We start from the raw sequence: 16,835 nt of genomic DNA on the forward strand, positions 1-16,835 counted from the left end.
AGTTTCTATGGTTTTAGGATTTTGTGACTTTTTTTTAATTCTCCCAGAATACACACTCTTACTATACAGAGCCAATAGTAAAACATCTGCATGGCAATTTCAGTGAATGTGTTGTAGGGCAGTTAGGTCTTGGAATCTGGTCACAAGCTCTTTTCCTCAATGTACTCACCCTGTTAAGTCAGGGACTGAGTAACAGAGCGGGGGGAGGAGGTGGGACAGCATTTAGCCTTACTGTTAGTCACCTGCAGCTTAGTATCACACAGAGTTTTGTCCAAATACTCTTGCAAATGGAAAGCTTGTCCCTGATAGTGACCGGTGAGGGCAGATGCCCTGTTCTATTCCCTGTTGCTTTCCAGGATGAGAGAACCAGGGAATATGGGAGACAAGGTACAGACCAGTCTTTGTTCAATAGCTTGAAGTCCATCTCTCCTCTGTGGCAAGACACATGCTTCTTTTGGTAGAGAGCTCTTTGGCTGATGAGTGCTTTGCTGGGAAAAAAAGGGGAACCCTGACCAGGTGAGTGTGCCCAGGCATCAGTGTGCCTGAGCCAGATGGAGCACAGGAATTATGTGTCAGAAGGCAGCTTGGAGGGTTTCAAATGTATAGATGCTTTTTAGCTAACCAACTGTAACGAGAGCTGATGTTGGTAGTACTTGAGGTGTACTGTTTCTTTACTAGTTATGCATATTTCTCTCCCATTAATATGCAGGCTTTTCATCCACAGGCTCATCTACCTCACGTGAAAGTTCATGCTTACTTTGCTCCAGTAACTCCCCCTCCTTCGGTAGGAGGGAGTGGACAGCGCCTCTGCAGATGCTGTATTATTCTTTGACAGTAAGTAAGTGCAACCACACTTTTTTTTTTTTTTGGTGAAGAAAAGAATTGGACTGAAAATCAGTGGAAGGAGTCAGTTTCCTGACAGTTATAATGGTGGTGTTTGGTCATCCAGTTTTGTGACAAGAAAAGCATTTTTTTCCAGGTAAAAATCTTAATGTTCAGACGTGGATTAAGTTGGGTGGTGATGCTTTGGTTTGTATTAGTAACTCCTTCCTTCTGTTGGCATGAGAACTGAAGTATCTTGTAAAATGTGGGGGCGTTTCAGCATAGTGGCTATTTGGTGAATGTTCACTAAACTTGGAAGTTACTTTGCATTTCTAAGCGCTATTCAGTGTGAAGTTGTAAGGTGAAGTTGGGGGCTCAAGTCAGTCACACAAAGAAACTGAACCTGCTGTTCTGTAATATATGTGGCAGATTAAATATCAGGTTTAACGACAAATCAGCTTTAGCAAACGTTGACCAAAAATGCAAGGTAATCATGAGCTCTTACAGCAAAACAGCTTATACTTTTTCATGATTCAGCTTCATATTTAATTACATAACAGAACATAATAGGTAATATCCAATGGTAAGCTAGTACCTCATGGTAACTATATAAATAATTTTCAAAGTTTTGAACTTGGTTCAGTTGAACTATGTGTTACTTGAAAGCTTGCCCATCACTGAAGCACATTTTATGCCCAATGCCATCAGCCTTTAAAAGAGGTTAGAAATCCACTGTGGTAGAGCTTGTGTACTCTACTGTAATTGGCTGCCACAATCATACATGGTGCTTACTGTAATGCTGTTACTGTGTGTCCTCGATTACCTCCTTGTTTTTGTAAGAGCAGGATGCAGCAGCTCCAGGAAGAGGGGTATGCTACTCGTGTTTTTCTACAGATGATGGAACCTAGGCTAAGTTGCAGGAACTTTGATGGAGCGAGGACTTTGATTCAAGCTGTTTGTCCTATGCATTTTAGGGATGCAGCAAGCAGATTGGCAAATAGATCTGTAGGCAGTTGAACCAGACCTACCCTGTGGTTTTCAAATGTAGAAGGCCAAACTCTTCACATTCAGGTTGTTGAAGAAGCTGTCAACTTCTGAGTAATAATAATAAAAAAAATCTAAGTATTAACTCTTAAGGCCATGCTTTCATCCTTAGTTTTCCAGTGCTAGAGGGTTAGATAAATAAACTCTTTTATATTAAGCAACGTAATTATCTGAGATAAACTACTCAACAGTTCAGAAAGCTTTTCTGTGTAAGATTGATTGTGTGTGTGTATGTTTTAAGAGTTCAGGCCTGTGTGTTTACTGAAACCTAACAGAAATACTGGCTTCATTAAAAAGCAGTTGGAGAAGCTCCTATTGAGTAGTACTGCAGCCTCCCCAGCAATTTAGAACGAGTTTTTGAAAGCGAATGCGAACATTAAGAGACTTTGATGGGTAACAACAGCTGTGTTGTGTTTATGCTTCACCCATTCACAGGTGATGGGGATGGTAAATGAAGATCTCGACTTTAAGGATAAATAACAGATTGCAGTGCAGTACATGGATTTCTTTACTACTACAAAATAAGTCAATTAGGGCTTGTTTTGCACAGTGGTAGAGGAGTGTTGTTACAATCAGATTTCCATTAAGATAAAGCTATAATAGAGAGTTTTAAGCAGATTTTATTCTCAACTGTACCAGGAAAGTCATTGGTAGGTACCAGTATGTCAAGATGTGTTGCCTTTTGTTGGCCTTATTTTTTTCTAAGAACATAATGAACATTGTAAGTAAGTCTATTGCATAAAAGATGTACAAAACCAAATGGAACCTACTCTGATACAGGACACTTAAATAAACAATCAGCTGATGTCAAATTCTGATTTCTTTGAATTATTTAAGTAAGTTTTCTATTGGAAGCAGCAGTTGGGTGGGTGTTGGGTGCAGGGTAAACTACAGAGCTGGTTTGCTTTGATTATTTACTTTTACCAACCATTAACTGCCAGGATAAACCTCACAGTCTAACCCTTAACAACAGAAGTATCTCCAAGATGTTAAAAGAAATGAAAAAAACATTTACGAAATTATTGAAAAACATTTATTACACTTAAATTGAAATGTGTACATCTTATTAAAAAACAAAAGCAATTTGCTGGTGCCATAATTTAATTCCAATTTCAAGTGAGCTGGACAAACTACTGTACAACTTTCAATATTCTTTAAAATTAGATATTTGGATACTTTCCAATCAACCTTTCATAAAACATTTGGATTTGAATATGGTACGAGCTGAGAAGACACAATTGTCAGTTCAAGAAAAATACTAGGACCAAACAATACCCAAGTATGAACAACTTATAGGCAGAAATGTTTAAGTACAGAAAATGTTACTTTCAGTGCAGAAAAAAAATAAAAATAGGAAAGAAACTTTAGCTTCGATGAATTTAAATTTTCAAAATGCCAGGTTTAAGAAGCTTTTCTTCTAAGCACTTGAGCCAGTTACGAAAGAGGGAATGAAAAATCAAAGTTGCTTTTTTATATGCTGTAGTAGCTGTTCACAATGAACACTGCAGCATAAAAAGCAAACTAGTCCCAAGCTTTTAAGCCAGAGATCAAGGTGGAAACTTTCAAAGGCACAAAATGACAGATATGAAACTGTCACTTAATACCTTTTGAAGTATTCCCCTTTGAGTACCTAAAACAGTTGAAACAATGTTAACATAGGAAATGCTGTGCCATGTCTTTACTAGAAATATCCAAAATATTGGAAAAGCACATATTCTGGTTCAAAGTAAAGTAAATATTTGGTCATATGGTAGAGGCACTGTAACAGTTTTACAGTATGCATCTGAGAGCAAAGAGTCAACAGAAAAGGTAAGATAATTGTTCATAATAGTGACTTCAGCAAAGTTTTACCTGCTGGTAAGGAGACTTAAAGGGTGCGTTATTTAGTGTTTCTTAAGCAATTTACTTGATGCTGAAAGCGATGATAGCCCCTTGGTGCCAGTGAGTCAAGGTCCCTCAAGAGCATAATTCCGTAAGTCATAAAAATCCACCTCTCACTGCTAGTATTTTTAAACCCACAACGTTACAAGCAAAGAGTTAAACTGCAGCAGTGCTCTGCAGAGAATCTAGGAAACTAAAAATAAAGGATGCATAGGCAATTATTTTCCATTAAATTTGTTAAAGCAAAACACAATTACTCGGTACCCCATAGGATTTATATTAATCCGTCCAATAAGGTACTACTGATAATGCAGTTTGCTGCATGCATATATTGCATCTGGCTAGGACTTCTTAAAAGCCCTATTCTGGCATTTACACTTCTTACATATGCTCTTATAAACAATTTACATGAAAGCTGTTTTGACAGCTTTACTCTCAAAGACCCAACAACCTGATCACTATCAGCTTAACTGCTCATTTCCACACAGATTAATATGTGCTCTGCTAACATCAACAAATAAAATCAGCATAAGGTACGAGCAAGTAATAGACAAACTGGCACAGAAAGGTAAATGCCCTCAAATAAGTTTACATTCATCTCCAACTGGATACAGGTAATAGAAAAGCAATAGCGCTTCACTTCTAAAAACTGTATCTACTGGCCATAATTTGCCTTATTTCAGTAAAGGGCAAGCACCTTTGCTTACAACATTGTCTTCCATGCCTGTACATAAGCTGTCATGGCATTATACCTCTCATGAGGACACTTAGCTATGGCAGTGATAAGGAAGTTCACTTATCAAACAGCTCATTTGAAAGGTAGGTCATCTTGTGTTTTCAATATGAAACATCTTATATAGTGAAGTTAGATCCGAAGTTTTTGGATGATCTTCATAATCTTTAGGCAGGACTTCATTCTGCATTGGAATATGTCTAGCAATCATGTGACATCACTTCAAAATTATATGGAAGCCTTCACCATTTTCAGCTGAAAAAGAGAGAAGTGTCAATCTTTTGTAAATAGAGCCATAAATGTACTAGCCAGTGCAACAAAATATCAAGGAATGAACTTGGTTTTTACTGTATTGAAGTAGCTTGTTACTGCTATGAATTATTAAGCTTGAAACTCCCAACATACTGGTAACTTGCTATTCAAACTAAGTGCTTAATAACAGTTTAAAAGATTTTGTTTGCATTTGTTTCTGAACTCTTCCTGTTGCACATTAAAACCACATCATTTGACAGGGACAGCTAATATCATAGACGGAAGTTAACAACTTCTGCAAGACCAATAAATCAGTATTAGTATATTTTTTCAAACATATATTTTCTGATGCTCAGCCCTAAACAAGAAAGCCAAAATGGGACCTGTGTTGAAATCCTGTGGACTTTATTTAGAAGCTAGCAGTACCACCAAAAGGCTTATTAACAACTGAGAAAAACGAGTCTCTAACAATCATTAGTGACAGGAATAGATTTTATTCTACAAAACAATGGGTTTCAAATTAGAATGCTGGTAAAGTGAAGCAGACATCTAGCTCATCTACAGCAAACTTTTTTTTTCCTTACACTGAAGCAAAAATGTTACAATTTGTAACTGGCTCTTAAAAATTGGGGCAGTTTCTGTAGGTAAAATTTGCAGTCAAACTTGTCCATTGAGTATGTCAATTTCGTGGTAAGTTTATCAGAAATAAATTGGATTCCTAAGGAAGCATGGCATTCATCTTAATGAACACTCTTTTCTGTTCTTTCATTCTATTTCTCTTCTTCTTCCTCTTTCTCTCCTTACTTTCTTTTCCTCTTCCCCTCTCCTCTCTTCTCATGGTTTTTCTCTTCTTCCACTCTTCATTCTTTCTTCCCTTTCTTTCTCCCTTTTCCACTTTTTCTCTTTTCCGTTATCTTCCTCTCTCTTTTGTTCTTTCTCTTCCTTCCTCCCTCCTCCCTCTTTCTTGCTTGCTCTTTTTCTTTTTTCTTCCTTTCTTTCAATTTCCTCCCTCCCTCCCTCTCCTTTTCTTTTTATTTTTTTCTAAATTCCTTTCTCTGTACTTTTCTTTCCTCCTCCTCTCTTCTCCTTGTCTCCTCATTCTCTTTTGCCGTATCTCTTTTCCTTTGTTTCTTCCTTTCCTTCCTCCTTCTTTCTTCTTCCCTCCCTTTCTCTTTTCTCTCCCTTTCTTTCCCTTACTCTCCCTCTTCCTCTTTTACTTTTCTTCCTTTCTCTCCTTTTCTCCTTTTCTTTCTTCCACTTTCCCTTTCTTTTTTCTTTTCACGTTTTCTTTCATTCCTTCTTTCTCTCTCCCTTTCCTTCTTTCTTTGTCTTTGTCTTCCTTTCTGTTTCTCTATCTCTTTCTGTCCGTTCATCCTTCCCTTGTTTTTTTCTTTCCTTTATCTCTCACTCTTCCTCCTATCTTCCTCTTTACCTTCTTTCTCTTCTTTCATTCTTTCTCCCCTTTCTCTTCTCTTTTTCTGCTTTCTTCCTTGCTTTTTGTCTCTTTTGTTCTCTCTTCCTTCCTCTCTCTTGCTTGTTCCTTCTTTCATGTCTTTCTTCTTTGCTCTTTCAGTTTCTCTCCCTCCCTCCCTATCCATCCTTCTTCCTTTTCTCTCCTCTTTTTTCTCTAACTCCTTTCTCTGTCCCCCTTTATTTTATCCTTCTCTTTCCTTCTTTCCCTTCCTCTCCTTCTCTCTCCCACTCTCTCCCTTTCATTCTCTTGCTGTCTTTTTGCTTTTCCTTCCTTTCTTCCCCTTTCTTTTTTCCTTCCTTCTTCTACCTTCTTTCCTTTTCCGCTTTCCTCCTCTGCATTCTTTCTCTTCCTCTTTTTTATGCTTTTCCTTTCTTCTGTTCTTTCCATCTCTTCTCTTCCTTCCTTCTTCCTTTCATTCTGTTCCGCTCTCTCCTTTCTTTTTCTTTTCTGCTTTTCCTCTCTTTTCTTTCTTGGTCTTTCTTTCATTGTTTGCTTTCTCTTTCAATCTTTCTCTCTCCATCACTCTGTATCCTTTCTCTCCTCCTTTCCCTTCATTTTCTCTTTTTCTTTCTTTCCCATTTTGTCTTGTTGTCTGTCTCTTCTCGTTTTCTTCCTCTTTCCTTCTTTTTCTTCCTTTCTTTCCTTCCTTTTTCCTTTTTCTTTCTCCGTCCCTCCCTTTCTCTTTTTCTTTCCCTCTCTTTTTGCTTTCCTTTCTTTTTATGCTTCTTTTCCTTTTTCTTCCTTTCTTTCCATCTTTTTCCTTCCTTTTTCTTCCTCTCTTCTGCTTTTTCTTTTCCTCTCCCTCTTTTTCTCTACTACTTTCTCATTTCTGCTTTCTTCCATCCTCTCTCTTCCTTTTTTCCTTTTTCTCTTCTTTTCCTCTTTCAATCTTTTCCCCTTTCTCTTTTCTTCCTGTTTTCTCTCTCCTCCTTTCTTCTCTTTAACTTCATCTGTCCTTCTCCTTTCTCCCTCCTTCCCCTTCTTGCTTTCCTTCTTTCCCTTTCTTTCTCTCCCCATCTTTCCTTTTTTCTTCTTTCCTTCCTTCCTCTCTCCCTTTTATGCTTTTCCTTTTTCTTCCTTACCTTTCTTCATCCTTTCTTTCCATCTTTCCTTCTCTTCCTTTCTCCTTCCTTCTTCCTTCTTCTTTTCCCTTTTTCTCTTTCATTTTTCTTTCTCTTTCAATCTTTCTCCCTCTTTCCTTACTCCTATCTCTTCCTCTTTCTTTCGCTCTTCTCTTTCTCACTTTTTCCTTCCCTCCCTTTCTCTTTTTTTTTAATTTTGAAACCTTTCTCAACACTTATGAATGGCAAGCACTATTCAGTAACAACTGACTGAATTTTAAGAGACTTATTACTGAGCATTGCACTGGTCTGTACTGAAAGCTTGGTAGAACTGCAGCACTACATAGGGACTGAAAGCGTTTCAGTCCGTAGAAAGGGACCTAAGAAAGGAGTAACTCACGTACGCTTTCTGCCACTACTGCATGCAGGTTTTTTGGCAAGTCTGCCTTTACTGGAACTGCTGTTTCTCTTTGCTCATGGAAGTTACTAGAACAGTACTCTGCTTTAAGCAAAACTCCTTGGTGGAATAAACATTTTTGTTTTTAGCTATCACTAAAAGACACTGTACCTTTTATTGTGGTGAATAAGAAACAACTCTCATCTTGAAAGTTTTGAACCATCTGAAAAAAAAAAAATCACCTTTTATTATGCAAAAGATAATTACATCAAATATTAAACAAAGCCTTTTATAAGCAATTGCATACTTCGGTTTTATTCAGCAAGTATTCAGCTGTGACAAGCATATAGCAAATTAAATTTAAACGTATGTCTATCGTAAGTACTGCTTGTTAATCATTTGACAACCAGTTAGGACCCTATTACTGTTGGCTGTTTTTGAAGTCTGAATATATGTAGCAGATGTTCAAGTACGCCATATTCGACAGTACTTAACATGCCTTTGGGCACATACAAAATAAATACACACTAAGTAATTACTGCATCGACTCAGAAGTCCTTCTCTTCTCGTAGTTTGAGATTATTCAGGTAGAGGAATTGACATTTAAAGGTATTTAAAGGCTCCTTACAAGGTACAAGAGAAAGAAAAAAAAATCAAATACTAGGTTGTATTACTAAACAGAAAACATAGTAATAAAGAAGCAAGCATAAGAAAAGCCTTCATTCTCGTGAATTCATAAATAAAGCATTTTTCAAGAAAATAAAATTTCTCTTACCTGATCACTAACAAGAATGTGGATACCAGTGGGACCCTGTCTGTAAACCTGGTTGATCTGATGCAAAGGAATATTAAATGCCAAAGCAAGCTTGCGTGTGACTTCTGAGGCTGCCATTTCTTCTAAGTAGATTGCATGATAAACTACAAGGGAAAAAAGCATACAAGTAAACAGCATACTAATTAAAAACGAGTTAATACACGAAAAAAATGGAAATTGTGTATATCCCTGGCTCTCAAAAATCTTAAAACCTTACCTCCACTCCCCCTGTGTACTCGCCTAACAAGCAGGTACTTCCAGTCTCTTAATTGTATGATTGATACAAATTTACAATTAAACATTAAGGTCCCATCTATGCTGAAACAGCCGCTAGCTCCCAGGAAAATAACACGGTACCCCTGTGCTAATAACCATAACCTTGTACACTGCTTGGATGTTTTACTTGTCAAAGCTGTACCAGTTTTAGTTCAGTTGCACAGAAAATGTCAGGGAAACATAATTAAACATGGCTAAGAACGTTAAGTCTTTAATTTGCTTTCGCTTTTATATTCATCTACATGCATCTAGTTAATATCTTGGCTGTACAACACAGCACAGCTAATTTGAATGTTTCTTAATTAGTTATCCAATTAACTACAGTTAGTTTTATCAGTGGACTGAAAAATCGATAATTTAACCTAGAGAGGTTTTAAGGTCCTACAGTGTTACTAGACAGCTATGTCATTCTGAATACACCAGCAATCTTTTATATTTTTAAGATACAAAAATGTTACATAAAGAGACGCTTATGTACCATACCATATATTGCACCATTGCTGCTATCACCATTGCCTGCATCTTGTCTTTCCAGTTGTACGCTCCTTAATGGCTCCTGACAGACATAGATTGTTAAACGGGGCCTAACAGACCTGCAAGTCAAACAAATCACGTATTACACAAAAGCTTGCTTGCTCTGGAAATATGGAAACCAATTTGCAAAGGTAATTTTTTTGCTATGTTAACAGCATAGAGAAGTATACTTGAAATGCTTTTCTTCTCAGATAAAAGACCCTATTAATACAGTAATTTGATATCACACCATCAGTGAGCAGTTTCACAGATACTACCATACCACATTTAAACAAAATTTCAGTAAATTTTGAGTTCATCAAGACACTGCTTGTTGGAATCCCGGAACACAGCTGAATAGCAACAAGTCCTACTAAGGAACTGTATACCCATTTCAGTCAGAATCAGACAGATCGTTGGGATGCTGTATGTGTTAGTAGTCAACTTTTTAGTAGTCAAGCCTCAGGTTGTTCTGAGTTCACCTAAATGAGAGGTTTTGTGTTACGGCAACAAATTAATGTCTTCAAGAAACAGGCAATGCCCAACTGCACTGGTACCAGTCTTACAGCTTACCTCTGAACCTATCAGCGCCTGCATCTCACCTGGGGTCTGCCCAGAGGACATGGAGTTGCTTTTTAAATGTGAAAGGATCTACCAACTCCTGGGGCAGCTCACGCAGGCATCAAGGCTCATCCAGCCACTAAGCACTGGCTTCCCAACCTCCCGCTCCAAGGAAGGGAGTGCTTTTCCCGTGCGTGATACAACAAAACCCAATCAGCTGCACATTCAAGGTTTTACCTGGATTTCAGTGCATTGTATAGCCGAATTCCATCGGCTGGACCACAGATTTGTACCAGATCTTCTCTTGTCAGCTTTAATAAATCAGCACCTGGAGAAACACGAGGATTTTACTAAGTTTGTTTTAGAATATTTCTACTTTTAAAAAGAAATTGTAAGTTCATTTAAACCAGGAGTAACAAATTCAACCATAAAAGTGGAATCAAGCAAACATGAACAAGCAAGCAACATTTTTAATAGGCGCTGCCTAGCTAGCACTATGAAAAAAAGACCGATTTTCTGAAGGTGACTAGTTTTTCATGATGGTGTACACATCTTAGAAGTACATAATCTGCAAGACACACAATTTTAGTAGGATAGGTATCTGTTCTCTATCCAGATAACAGCTTAAATTACTCAAATATACCCAGCTTAGTGCATTTTAGACACATGCAAAATGCAGAGCAAAAATTTGATAGTTTCTCACATGCCCCAACCCTCAACTAACTCATTTCAGGCATTCAACTAACACATCCTACCTTGCATGTACTTAAGTTACTACGTTGTGCTTATATATAGGAGATGCTGCTAAAGGGTGGCATAACTAAATCAGCATAGTCAAATCAGTAAATCAACATCCTGTGGGATGAATCCAGTCTGTGGGATACTTCCATCCAAAAGCAGTTCTTTTTAAAATGATCCTGGGAATAAGTGAGCTGTGAAAACAACTACTTCCCAGAACACTTACTTCAGAAAAGGAAGCTTCAGTAAATGATATTAAGCAGTTTTAAACACAAAATGGAAGGAAGTGTATTTCTTAGAAGCAGCATGGGTGTCAACGAAGAAAACAACAGTCTGAAAAATCAGTAATTGTAATAGATAGAGAAAAAAAAAAGACAGCTTTTATTATGGAAGCAATCCAGAGATGATCTAGCAATTCATAGATTAAAAAACAGCAAGAATGTTTTGTTATCATTACCTGTAAATACTATTGTAATAATAATAAAAGCTGAAGTACTATCATAAGAACTAAAATGGGTCTACTGCTTCAAAGGAAATGTACCAGACAGCTAGTATTAGACTTTTATGAACATACGAAGACTATAATCAAAAAGAACTGGTTTAAAAGATTTCTTCCACAGGTCTTTGTCATTGAAAATTAAACACTTAACAAGCAAATTATACACTATAAGCTACAATAAATATTGGTTCCATTTTATATTTAGAGATCAATTTTCCACACAAAACTTGCTCATTAGCACAAAGACTCTAAATAAATATTAAGTTTTAGATACCTGAGAAATTTGAAAAAAGCCTTGTATAAGTAGAGAACCTATGCTTGAGCAACCATTGCTGAGTTTCCTGGATTGTGGCTGAAGGATGAAGCTGCTGTAAGAAACAAGATTGGATGTGGTAATTTTTATCAAAAAAAAAAAAAAAAGGAAAGAAAATACAGAAAAAACCACCCCAAAATAATGAAAAAAAAACCCTCAGTTAAACACTTTTGCTGAATACCTATTAATGTCTAGGCATGTATAAATCAAATGTACTGACACAAATATCTGCCTTTGTGCAAATACAGCCAGGATCAATACCAGAAAGTAAACACTCACATCTCCAGATCCTTGAGAGGTTCCATCTCCTTGATGATTTGGGGAGGAGGAATTACTACAGAGGAGAGAAAAAAAAAGTATTAAGATAAATTAAACGCTGCATAGACTGGGACTATTAAAGTTAAAATCAAGAGAACGATCATCACACTTCGATACACAAATCATCTGGTTCCTATCTGTGTATTCTTTATCAAGTGGAGAAGCAGCTTTACAACAGTCACGGGAGGATATATGGTCATTTAGCTGTCTTAAAGGATGACTGAGGAAGAGGTAGTAAAATACAAGGCAGACTAAACAAAAGAATACAGACAATACCACTATAAATTATTGCTTGATCACCCCAGTTTAATTAATACCTCAATACAACATGCTTTTACTAATACAATTTCTGTTATAAAGCTGGTAAAGATTTTTTTTTCCTTCATATTGTATTACCTGTATGAGGGAAATGGGAGACTGTTCTTACTGAAAAAAGCTTAGTAGTTTCCATACACTGACAAGACCTAAATTGGAATCATTAAAAGGTAAAGTATTTGCTATATGCCAAAGGACAAGAAGAAAAGTTTCCAGCAGTGAACAGCATGGAAGAAAAATGTTAAAGCAAAAGAAGTTACATTATAATTGAATCACATGATGCATGTGTCACACTCTAAAATAAATATGTAAGACAAAACAATAAAATCTCTCTCATTCCCCAGTGAAATCAGGAAACAGTAGCAAGCTTCTGAACTCACTCAGAAAGCTCTTTTGAATGTGCCTGATTTAAAAATGCAATCTCTAATTGGTTACAGAAAACGAAACTGACCTGTCTGGGACACTGTAGGTATTATGTTGAGCAGAGGTAAAGGTTGGAGCAGGAGTAGGACTGTTGTTTACAAATGTTGTAGGAGTATCAGGCCATGGTGAGCACTGAAGGTAAGAGAAACTTGGATTTAATTCTTTAACAATACAGTTTTTATTCTGATGCATAGTTCTTCCACTTAGACCCAGATTTTTTTTCCCACTCAGAATTTTGCTCTGTAAATAAAGATTCCCTCCATCCCACACATTACATGCAGATACTCCAGGCAAGAATCAATTTTAACTTGCTCTTTCAAGAAGACTTACACATATACCTTCACAGTTAACACAGTGAAGTTATTAGTGGTGGAACTGACAGAGAACCTGAATAGATTACTCAGTTTAATCCAAACCAACTAACCCCAAGCCATCTGCTCAAAACACTTCCTTCATCCTTGCATGAAGGGACTGTTCAAATTCCAAGTACAAAACAGGAGTTCAGCAAGAGTAAGGAGAACTTTGAAGCTAGATTTCACATTGCTGGTAAATCTAACAAAGCTGCCCGGGAAGCAATTAAATACAGCTAGAATTTTCAGTAGAAATATTGTTAAATAAAAAAAATAATAATTTACTGCTGGACTGAAATTATGCTACATGTACTGCTTTTTCTAAACTGGAATGGTTATGCACAAATTTATGCCATAACAAGTGTATAATGAACCAGCTATCTAATTTGAAGTCTTTTTTTGGATAGTTTTTAAACCATCGTCATAAAAGCTCTTTGACACTAGCTTTTAGTGTTTCCAATACCACTGCAAATTCATCACTTTAAATAAAACCAAAAAAAAAGCAACAGATTTTGATATGTTCAAAGACAGTATTAAAAAACCAAGCTGCCCAAGATAAAGTAAGCTAAGACCATGCCTGTTAAAACAACAAAGATTTCTAATATATAAACCAGCTAAATAAATAGCCTGTAGGGAAGTTTCCAGAGTTGTATCATAGCCCTGCAGAGGGAGGGGAGGTAGAAACAAGTATGACTTCATGGAAACATGTTTCAACAATTTTCTATTGAAAGATCCTTTCACTACCTGAGGGAAACCATAGGTAAGCCTAATGCTGGCTGAAATCTTCTGTAAAACAGTTAACAGCAGTTCGACTACAACCAGTGCTGTCCCCACAAAGCAAGCTCTTCCATGGCCTTCTAGTGTTACCCACGATTCCTCCTATTCTGTGCATTTCCCTTCTGTTGTTTCTCTTCAAGCTAAGTTTAAAGTTCACCTCAAATAATTACATACTCCAAAAACATAATTGTAAAATAAAAGGTCAACATAATAATATTAGCTTTGTTCTGCTGAAATATTTTTGAAGTGAAATGCATTTTCCTTAATTTTCTAAGATTCTCTGACTAAGTATTAATGCAAGTTGTTTATCTGGACGCACAGTTTCAAGTTGTACATCCTTAACCACTACTCCTTGTAAGATAGGGTTCAACATGTATTTCACTTCAGGGGCAAGGAAGAATGCATCAGTGTCAAGAGAACAGGCTTTGAACATTTCCAAGTCATGTACTGCAGTTAATGTTGCTTTCCTTCAAAATTAGTTAAGTTGTTCACAACAGACTGAGTTTAAACACAGGAAGAAAAGCACATTTCAGAAAAAAGATCCCAACCAGAAGAGAGTAGCCTTCTTTCTCCTATACAGACACTTAAGTCCTGTTCTTGACTCCTCTTCCTGCAAAAATGTTATCCACCAAGACTGAATCAGTTGGTTAAAAAAAAAATACTAGTAGTGATAATACTAATCCTGCAACACGTCCATTGGCTCAGTTCTGTCACATAGGTTGTAGAGGGAAAAAAAGAATGTCTGAGCACTGAGATACTTAATTCTGAAAGGTTCAAGGAAACTGAGTTAATCAAAGGTCTCAGTACTAACTGCCCTCCATTACTAGTACACTTACACAATACCACTGATACAACTGTACTCCAGAAATTATGCCTTAATCTCTGAACACTGATTAATTCTTGATAAGGAGAAAATTATATTGGTTTCCTATCTTTAACACCCTTCTGTACGGGATATGAATGAAGTTATAAATTTTGACTCATGGTTTTACTGAGCAAAAACGGAAGACTTTCTTTCCAAGTATGACTTTTCAGACTCGGGATATGCGGCATTCAAACTCAATGTTCTTAACTTTTGAAGAGCTGCAAAAATTCAAGTTTTTCTAAGCCACTGTTTACTGTCCTTTCCCTTCCTACTTCCAGTCTACTAGAGTATGCCCAAATTCATGCTTTACAAGAGAGTAAAAAAGAACTTTGGCAAATAAGTCCATACTATATTCAAATACCAAATCATCAAAAAAACAGGGTGTTCTCCAGAACAGTCTTACATTTTGGCACATAGCATCATCTTTAGAGAACAGGGCAGCAATTTTATTACACAGAGCTTTTTCAGGAAACCTATAAAGTAAAGGGTTCTTGCCCCAAGCAGCTGCAGTCCTTCTTGTCCAAAGTGAAAAACTTCTACTCATACAGACTTAATTATTCTGAAAGCAGAAGTAAAGAAGTTATTCCCAAAATGTGAAGTCACCCACATAATGTATCCTGTATGCCACTATATGAAGTACAGAGGTAAGGAGAAACAAACAAGAAATACTGTATGTTTTTGTTGCTAGATCAGTTTTGTCCCAGCTCCACTTTCTGACTCATATGGCCTCAAGAAGGTCTCATATTCTAAATTTAAGTTGCTTATAGAATATTTAACTTCTGCACCAATCTTTCACATCCAAAACTTAATGCTCCAATTCATTTCAAGGCCTATACCTGGAAGTCTTCCAACTTCGATGTGTGCTTTATAGTCAACTCTATCTGTAAAAATAGACATTTTGACCAAGTTTAATCAAATTGTAGTTTTATACATTCTAGCTTGTGACATATAATTCATTGTACACTAATATAACAATCAATCAAGATATTGCTTTTTCAAATTCAAACCAGGAAAAAGATCCTGTTTTTGTTTGGTTTTGCTGTTGTTGTTTATTTGTTTTTGTGTTTTTTTTTTTTCCTTCTTCCTTAAAAATATAGGGCACCTCTTTCATAAGATGGCCCCTGGATGAAAGTCACCTGTCCATAAACATCTGCTCTGAGGTCCAGAAGGCAGTGTTAAGTTTGTAGCCTTTTACCAGTATGGAAAAAGTAAATTGTCCATAGCACAAGACAGTCTTAACAAGTAGTTTAATTACGCATGTCTGTTTGGAAAACACTACGATAAATACTGAAGAAATTGTGGTGACTGCACTGAATTTTGAAACATGAGGTGGAAACAAAAAACAGAAGAATGGAAAAGCACATTTACATGGCGTTCTTATGAAAATGAATGAGAGGGGAAAGATGAATGATAGTAATAGACAAAGCCTTTTCCTAGGAAAGACTATGAGAAGAGCAGAGTAGAATGACTGTTCAGAAAGTAAGCACCCGTTCAGAAAGGAAGTTTCCCCAATTCTTTGTATAGTGTTGTGTTAGAATCACAAACAAATTAAATCGGGAAGAGACCAATTTGTCCAGATGGGATTGTGGCTGAGCTGGAAGAAATCATACAGGAAGAAAGGAACAGAATTAGATATAACCAGCAAACAGAATAGTAGAATCTTGGAGGGGCACAATAAAATGACAAACATGCAAAAAGAGATGCAAAAAGCAAGGAACAAAAAAGCCTATAGAGTAGATGAGGCATAGGAGGAAGGTAACAATACCCAGCTTTGAAAAAGGAAGAGAAATACAGATTGGGCTGAGCTAAATTTCTACAATTCACAAAGAGGCAACAAAAACTTATTTCTGAGCATCTAGGAAACAGTACATGCTAAGTAACAACCAACACATATTTGTCAGGGAAAGCATTCCAATCAATCTCATTTTCCTTCTGTAATGGAGCCACAGTTCCTACAACACATATAGTACAAGATCCCTCATATATAAAGACATAATATGTATGTAAGTGTGAATTCTCATACCTAAACAAAACAGGCCTCTAGTTTTTCTCTGTGATAGCTAAACAGCACATGCATATGGTATATCTGATCTGCATATATGAGGCAAGTCAGATACAGGCACACCTTCTGATTTAGTAAGTGGCTAAATCTGGGAAAAAGGATTTCGAAGGCCAGAACTGATCTAAGTAGAGACATGTGTCATTTGTTCTCTGTCCATATTTACAAGGCCTACAAAGTCAAGCCTGCCTGGTGACAAGAGCAGAAGTCTGATAAAGCGTCCTAGCTGTAGAATAGTTACTCCTTCCCTAGATCAAGCAAGCAAGTTGTATACTCACAGTTAAAAATAATACTATGTAGTAATTACTAACGTTTTGCTAAGAGTACAGCAAAAATAGTGTTATTTGGTG

At 36.7% G+C, this 16,835-nt stretch overlaps 2 protein-coding genes and 1 long non-coding RNA gene across 9 annotated transcripts in view; 2 read left to right on the forward strand and 1 right to left on the reverse strand.

Moving 5' to 3' along the window:
- The window catches only part of FBXL2 (F-box and leucine rich repeat protein 2), a 59,400-nt gene extending 56,722 nt beyond the window's left edge, over positions 1-2,678 (forward strand). For all 4 annotated transcript variants that reach the window (XM_066992364.1, XM_066992365.1, XM_066992367.1 and 1 more), the window contains one exon: positions 725-2,678. In XM_066992364.1, coding sequence (XP_066848465.1) covers positions 725-832 — 108 coding nt within the window. In that variant the 3' untranslated portion in view covers positions 833-2,678. The remainder of the gene's footprint in view (positions 1-724) is intronic.
- A 198-nt stretch (positions 2,679-2,876) lies between these two features.
- The window catches only part of UBP1 (upstream binding protein 1), a 39,025-nt gene continuing 25,066 nt past the window's right edge, over positions 2,877-16,835 (reverse strand). For 2 of the 4 annotated variants that reach the window (XM_013190406.3, XM_013190407.3), the window contains 8 exons: positions 12,463-12,566; positions 11,658-11,712; positions 11,340-11,433; positions 10,066-10,156; positions 9,238-9,347; positions 8,440-8,582; positions 7,836-7,887; positions 2,877-4,735 (listed from right to left, as the gene is read on the reverse strand). In XM_013190406.3, the coding sequence (XP_013045860.1) occupies positions 4,698-4,735; positions 7,836-7,887; positions 8,440-8,582; positions 9,238-9,347; positions 10,066-10,156; positions 11,340-11,433; positions 11,658-11,712; positions 12,463-12,566 (687 nt within the window). In that variant the 3' untranslated portion in view covers positions 2,877-4,697. Of the gene's footprint in view, positions 4,736-7,835; positions 7,888-8,439; positions 8,583-9,237; positions 9,348-10,065; positions 10,157-11,339; positions 11,434-11,657; positions 11,713-12,462; positions 12,567-15,262; positions 15,308-16,835 lie in introns of all 4 variants that reach the window. The other 2 variants (XM_013190405.3, XM_013190404.3) reach the window with 2 other exon arrangements.
- Positions 9,297-16,115, forward strand: LOC136790115 (uncharacterized). The gene is made up of 2 exons (XR_010829401.1): positions 9,297-9,419; positions 15,524-16,115. It is a non-coding gene; the product is annotated as an uncharacterized lncRNA (long non-coding RNA).

The sequence above is a fragment of the Anser cygnoides genome, chromosome 2 (genome assembly GCF_040182565.1).
Source record: "Anser cygnoides isolate HZ-2024a breed goose chromosome 2, Taihu_goose_T2T_genome, whole genome shotgun sequence".
In the NCBI taxonomy this organism is placed as follows: domain Eukaryota; kingdom Metazoa; phylum Chordata; class Aves; order Anseriformes; family Anatidae; genus Anser; species Anser cygnoides.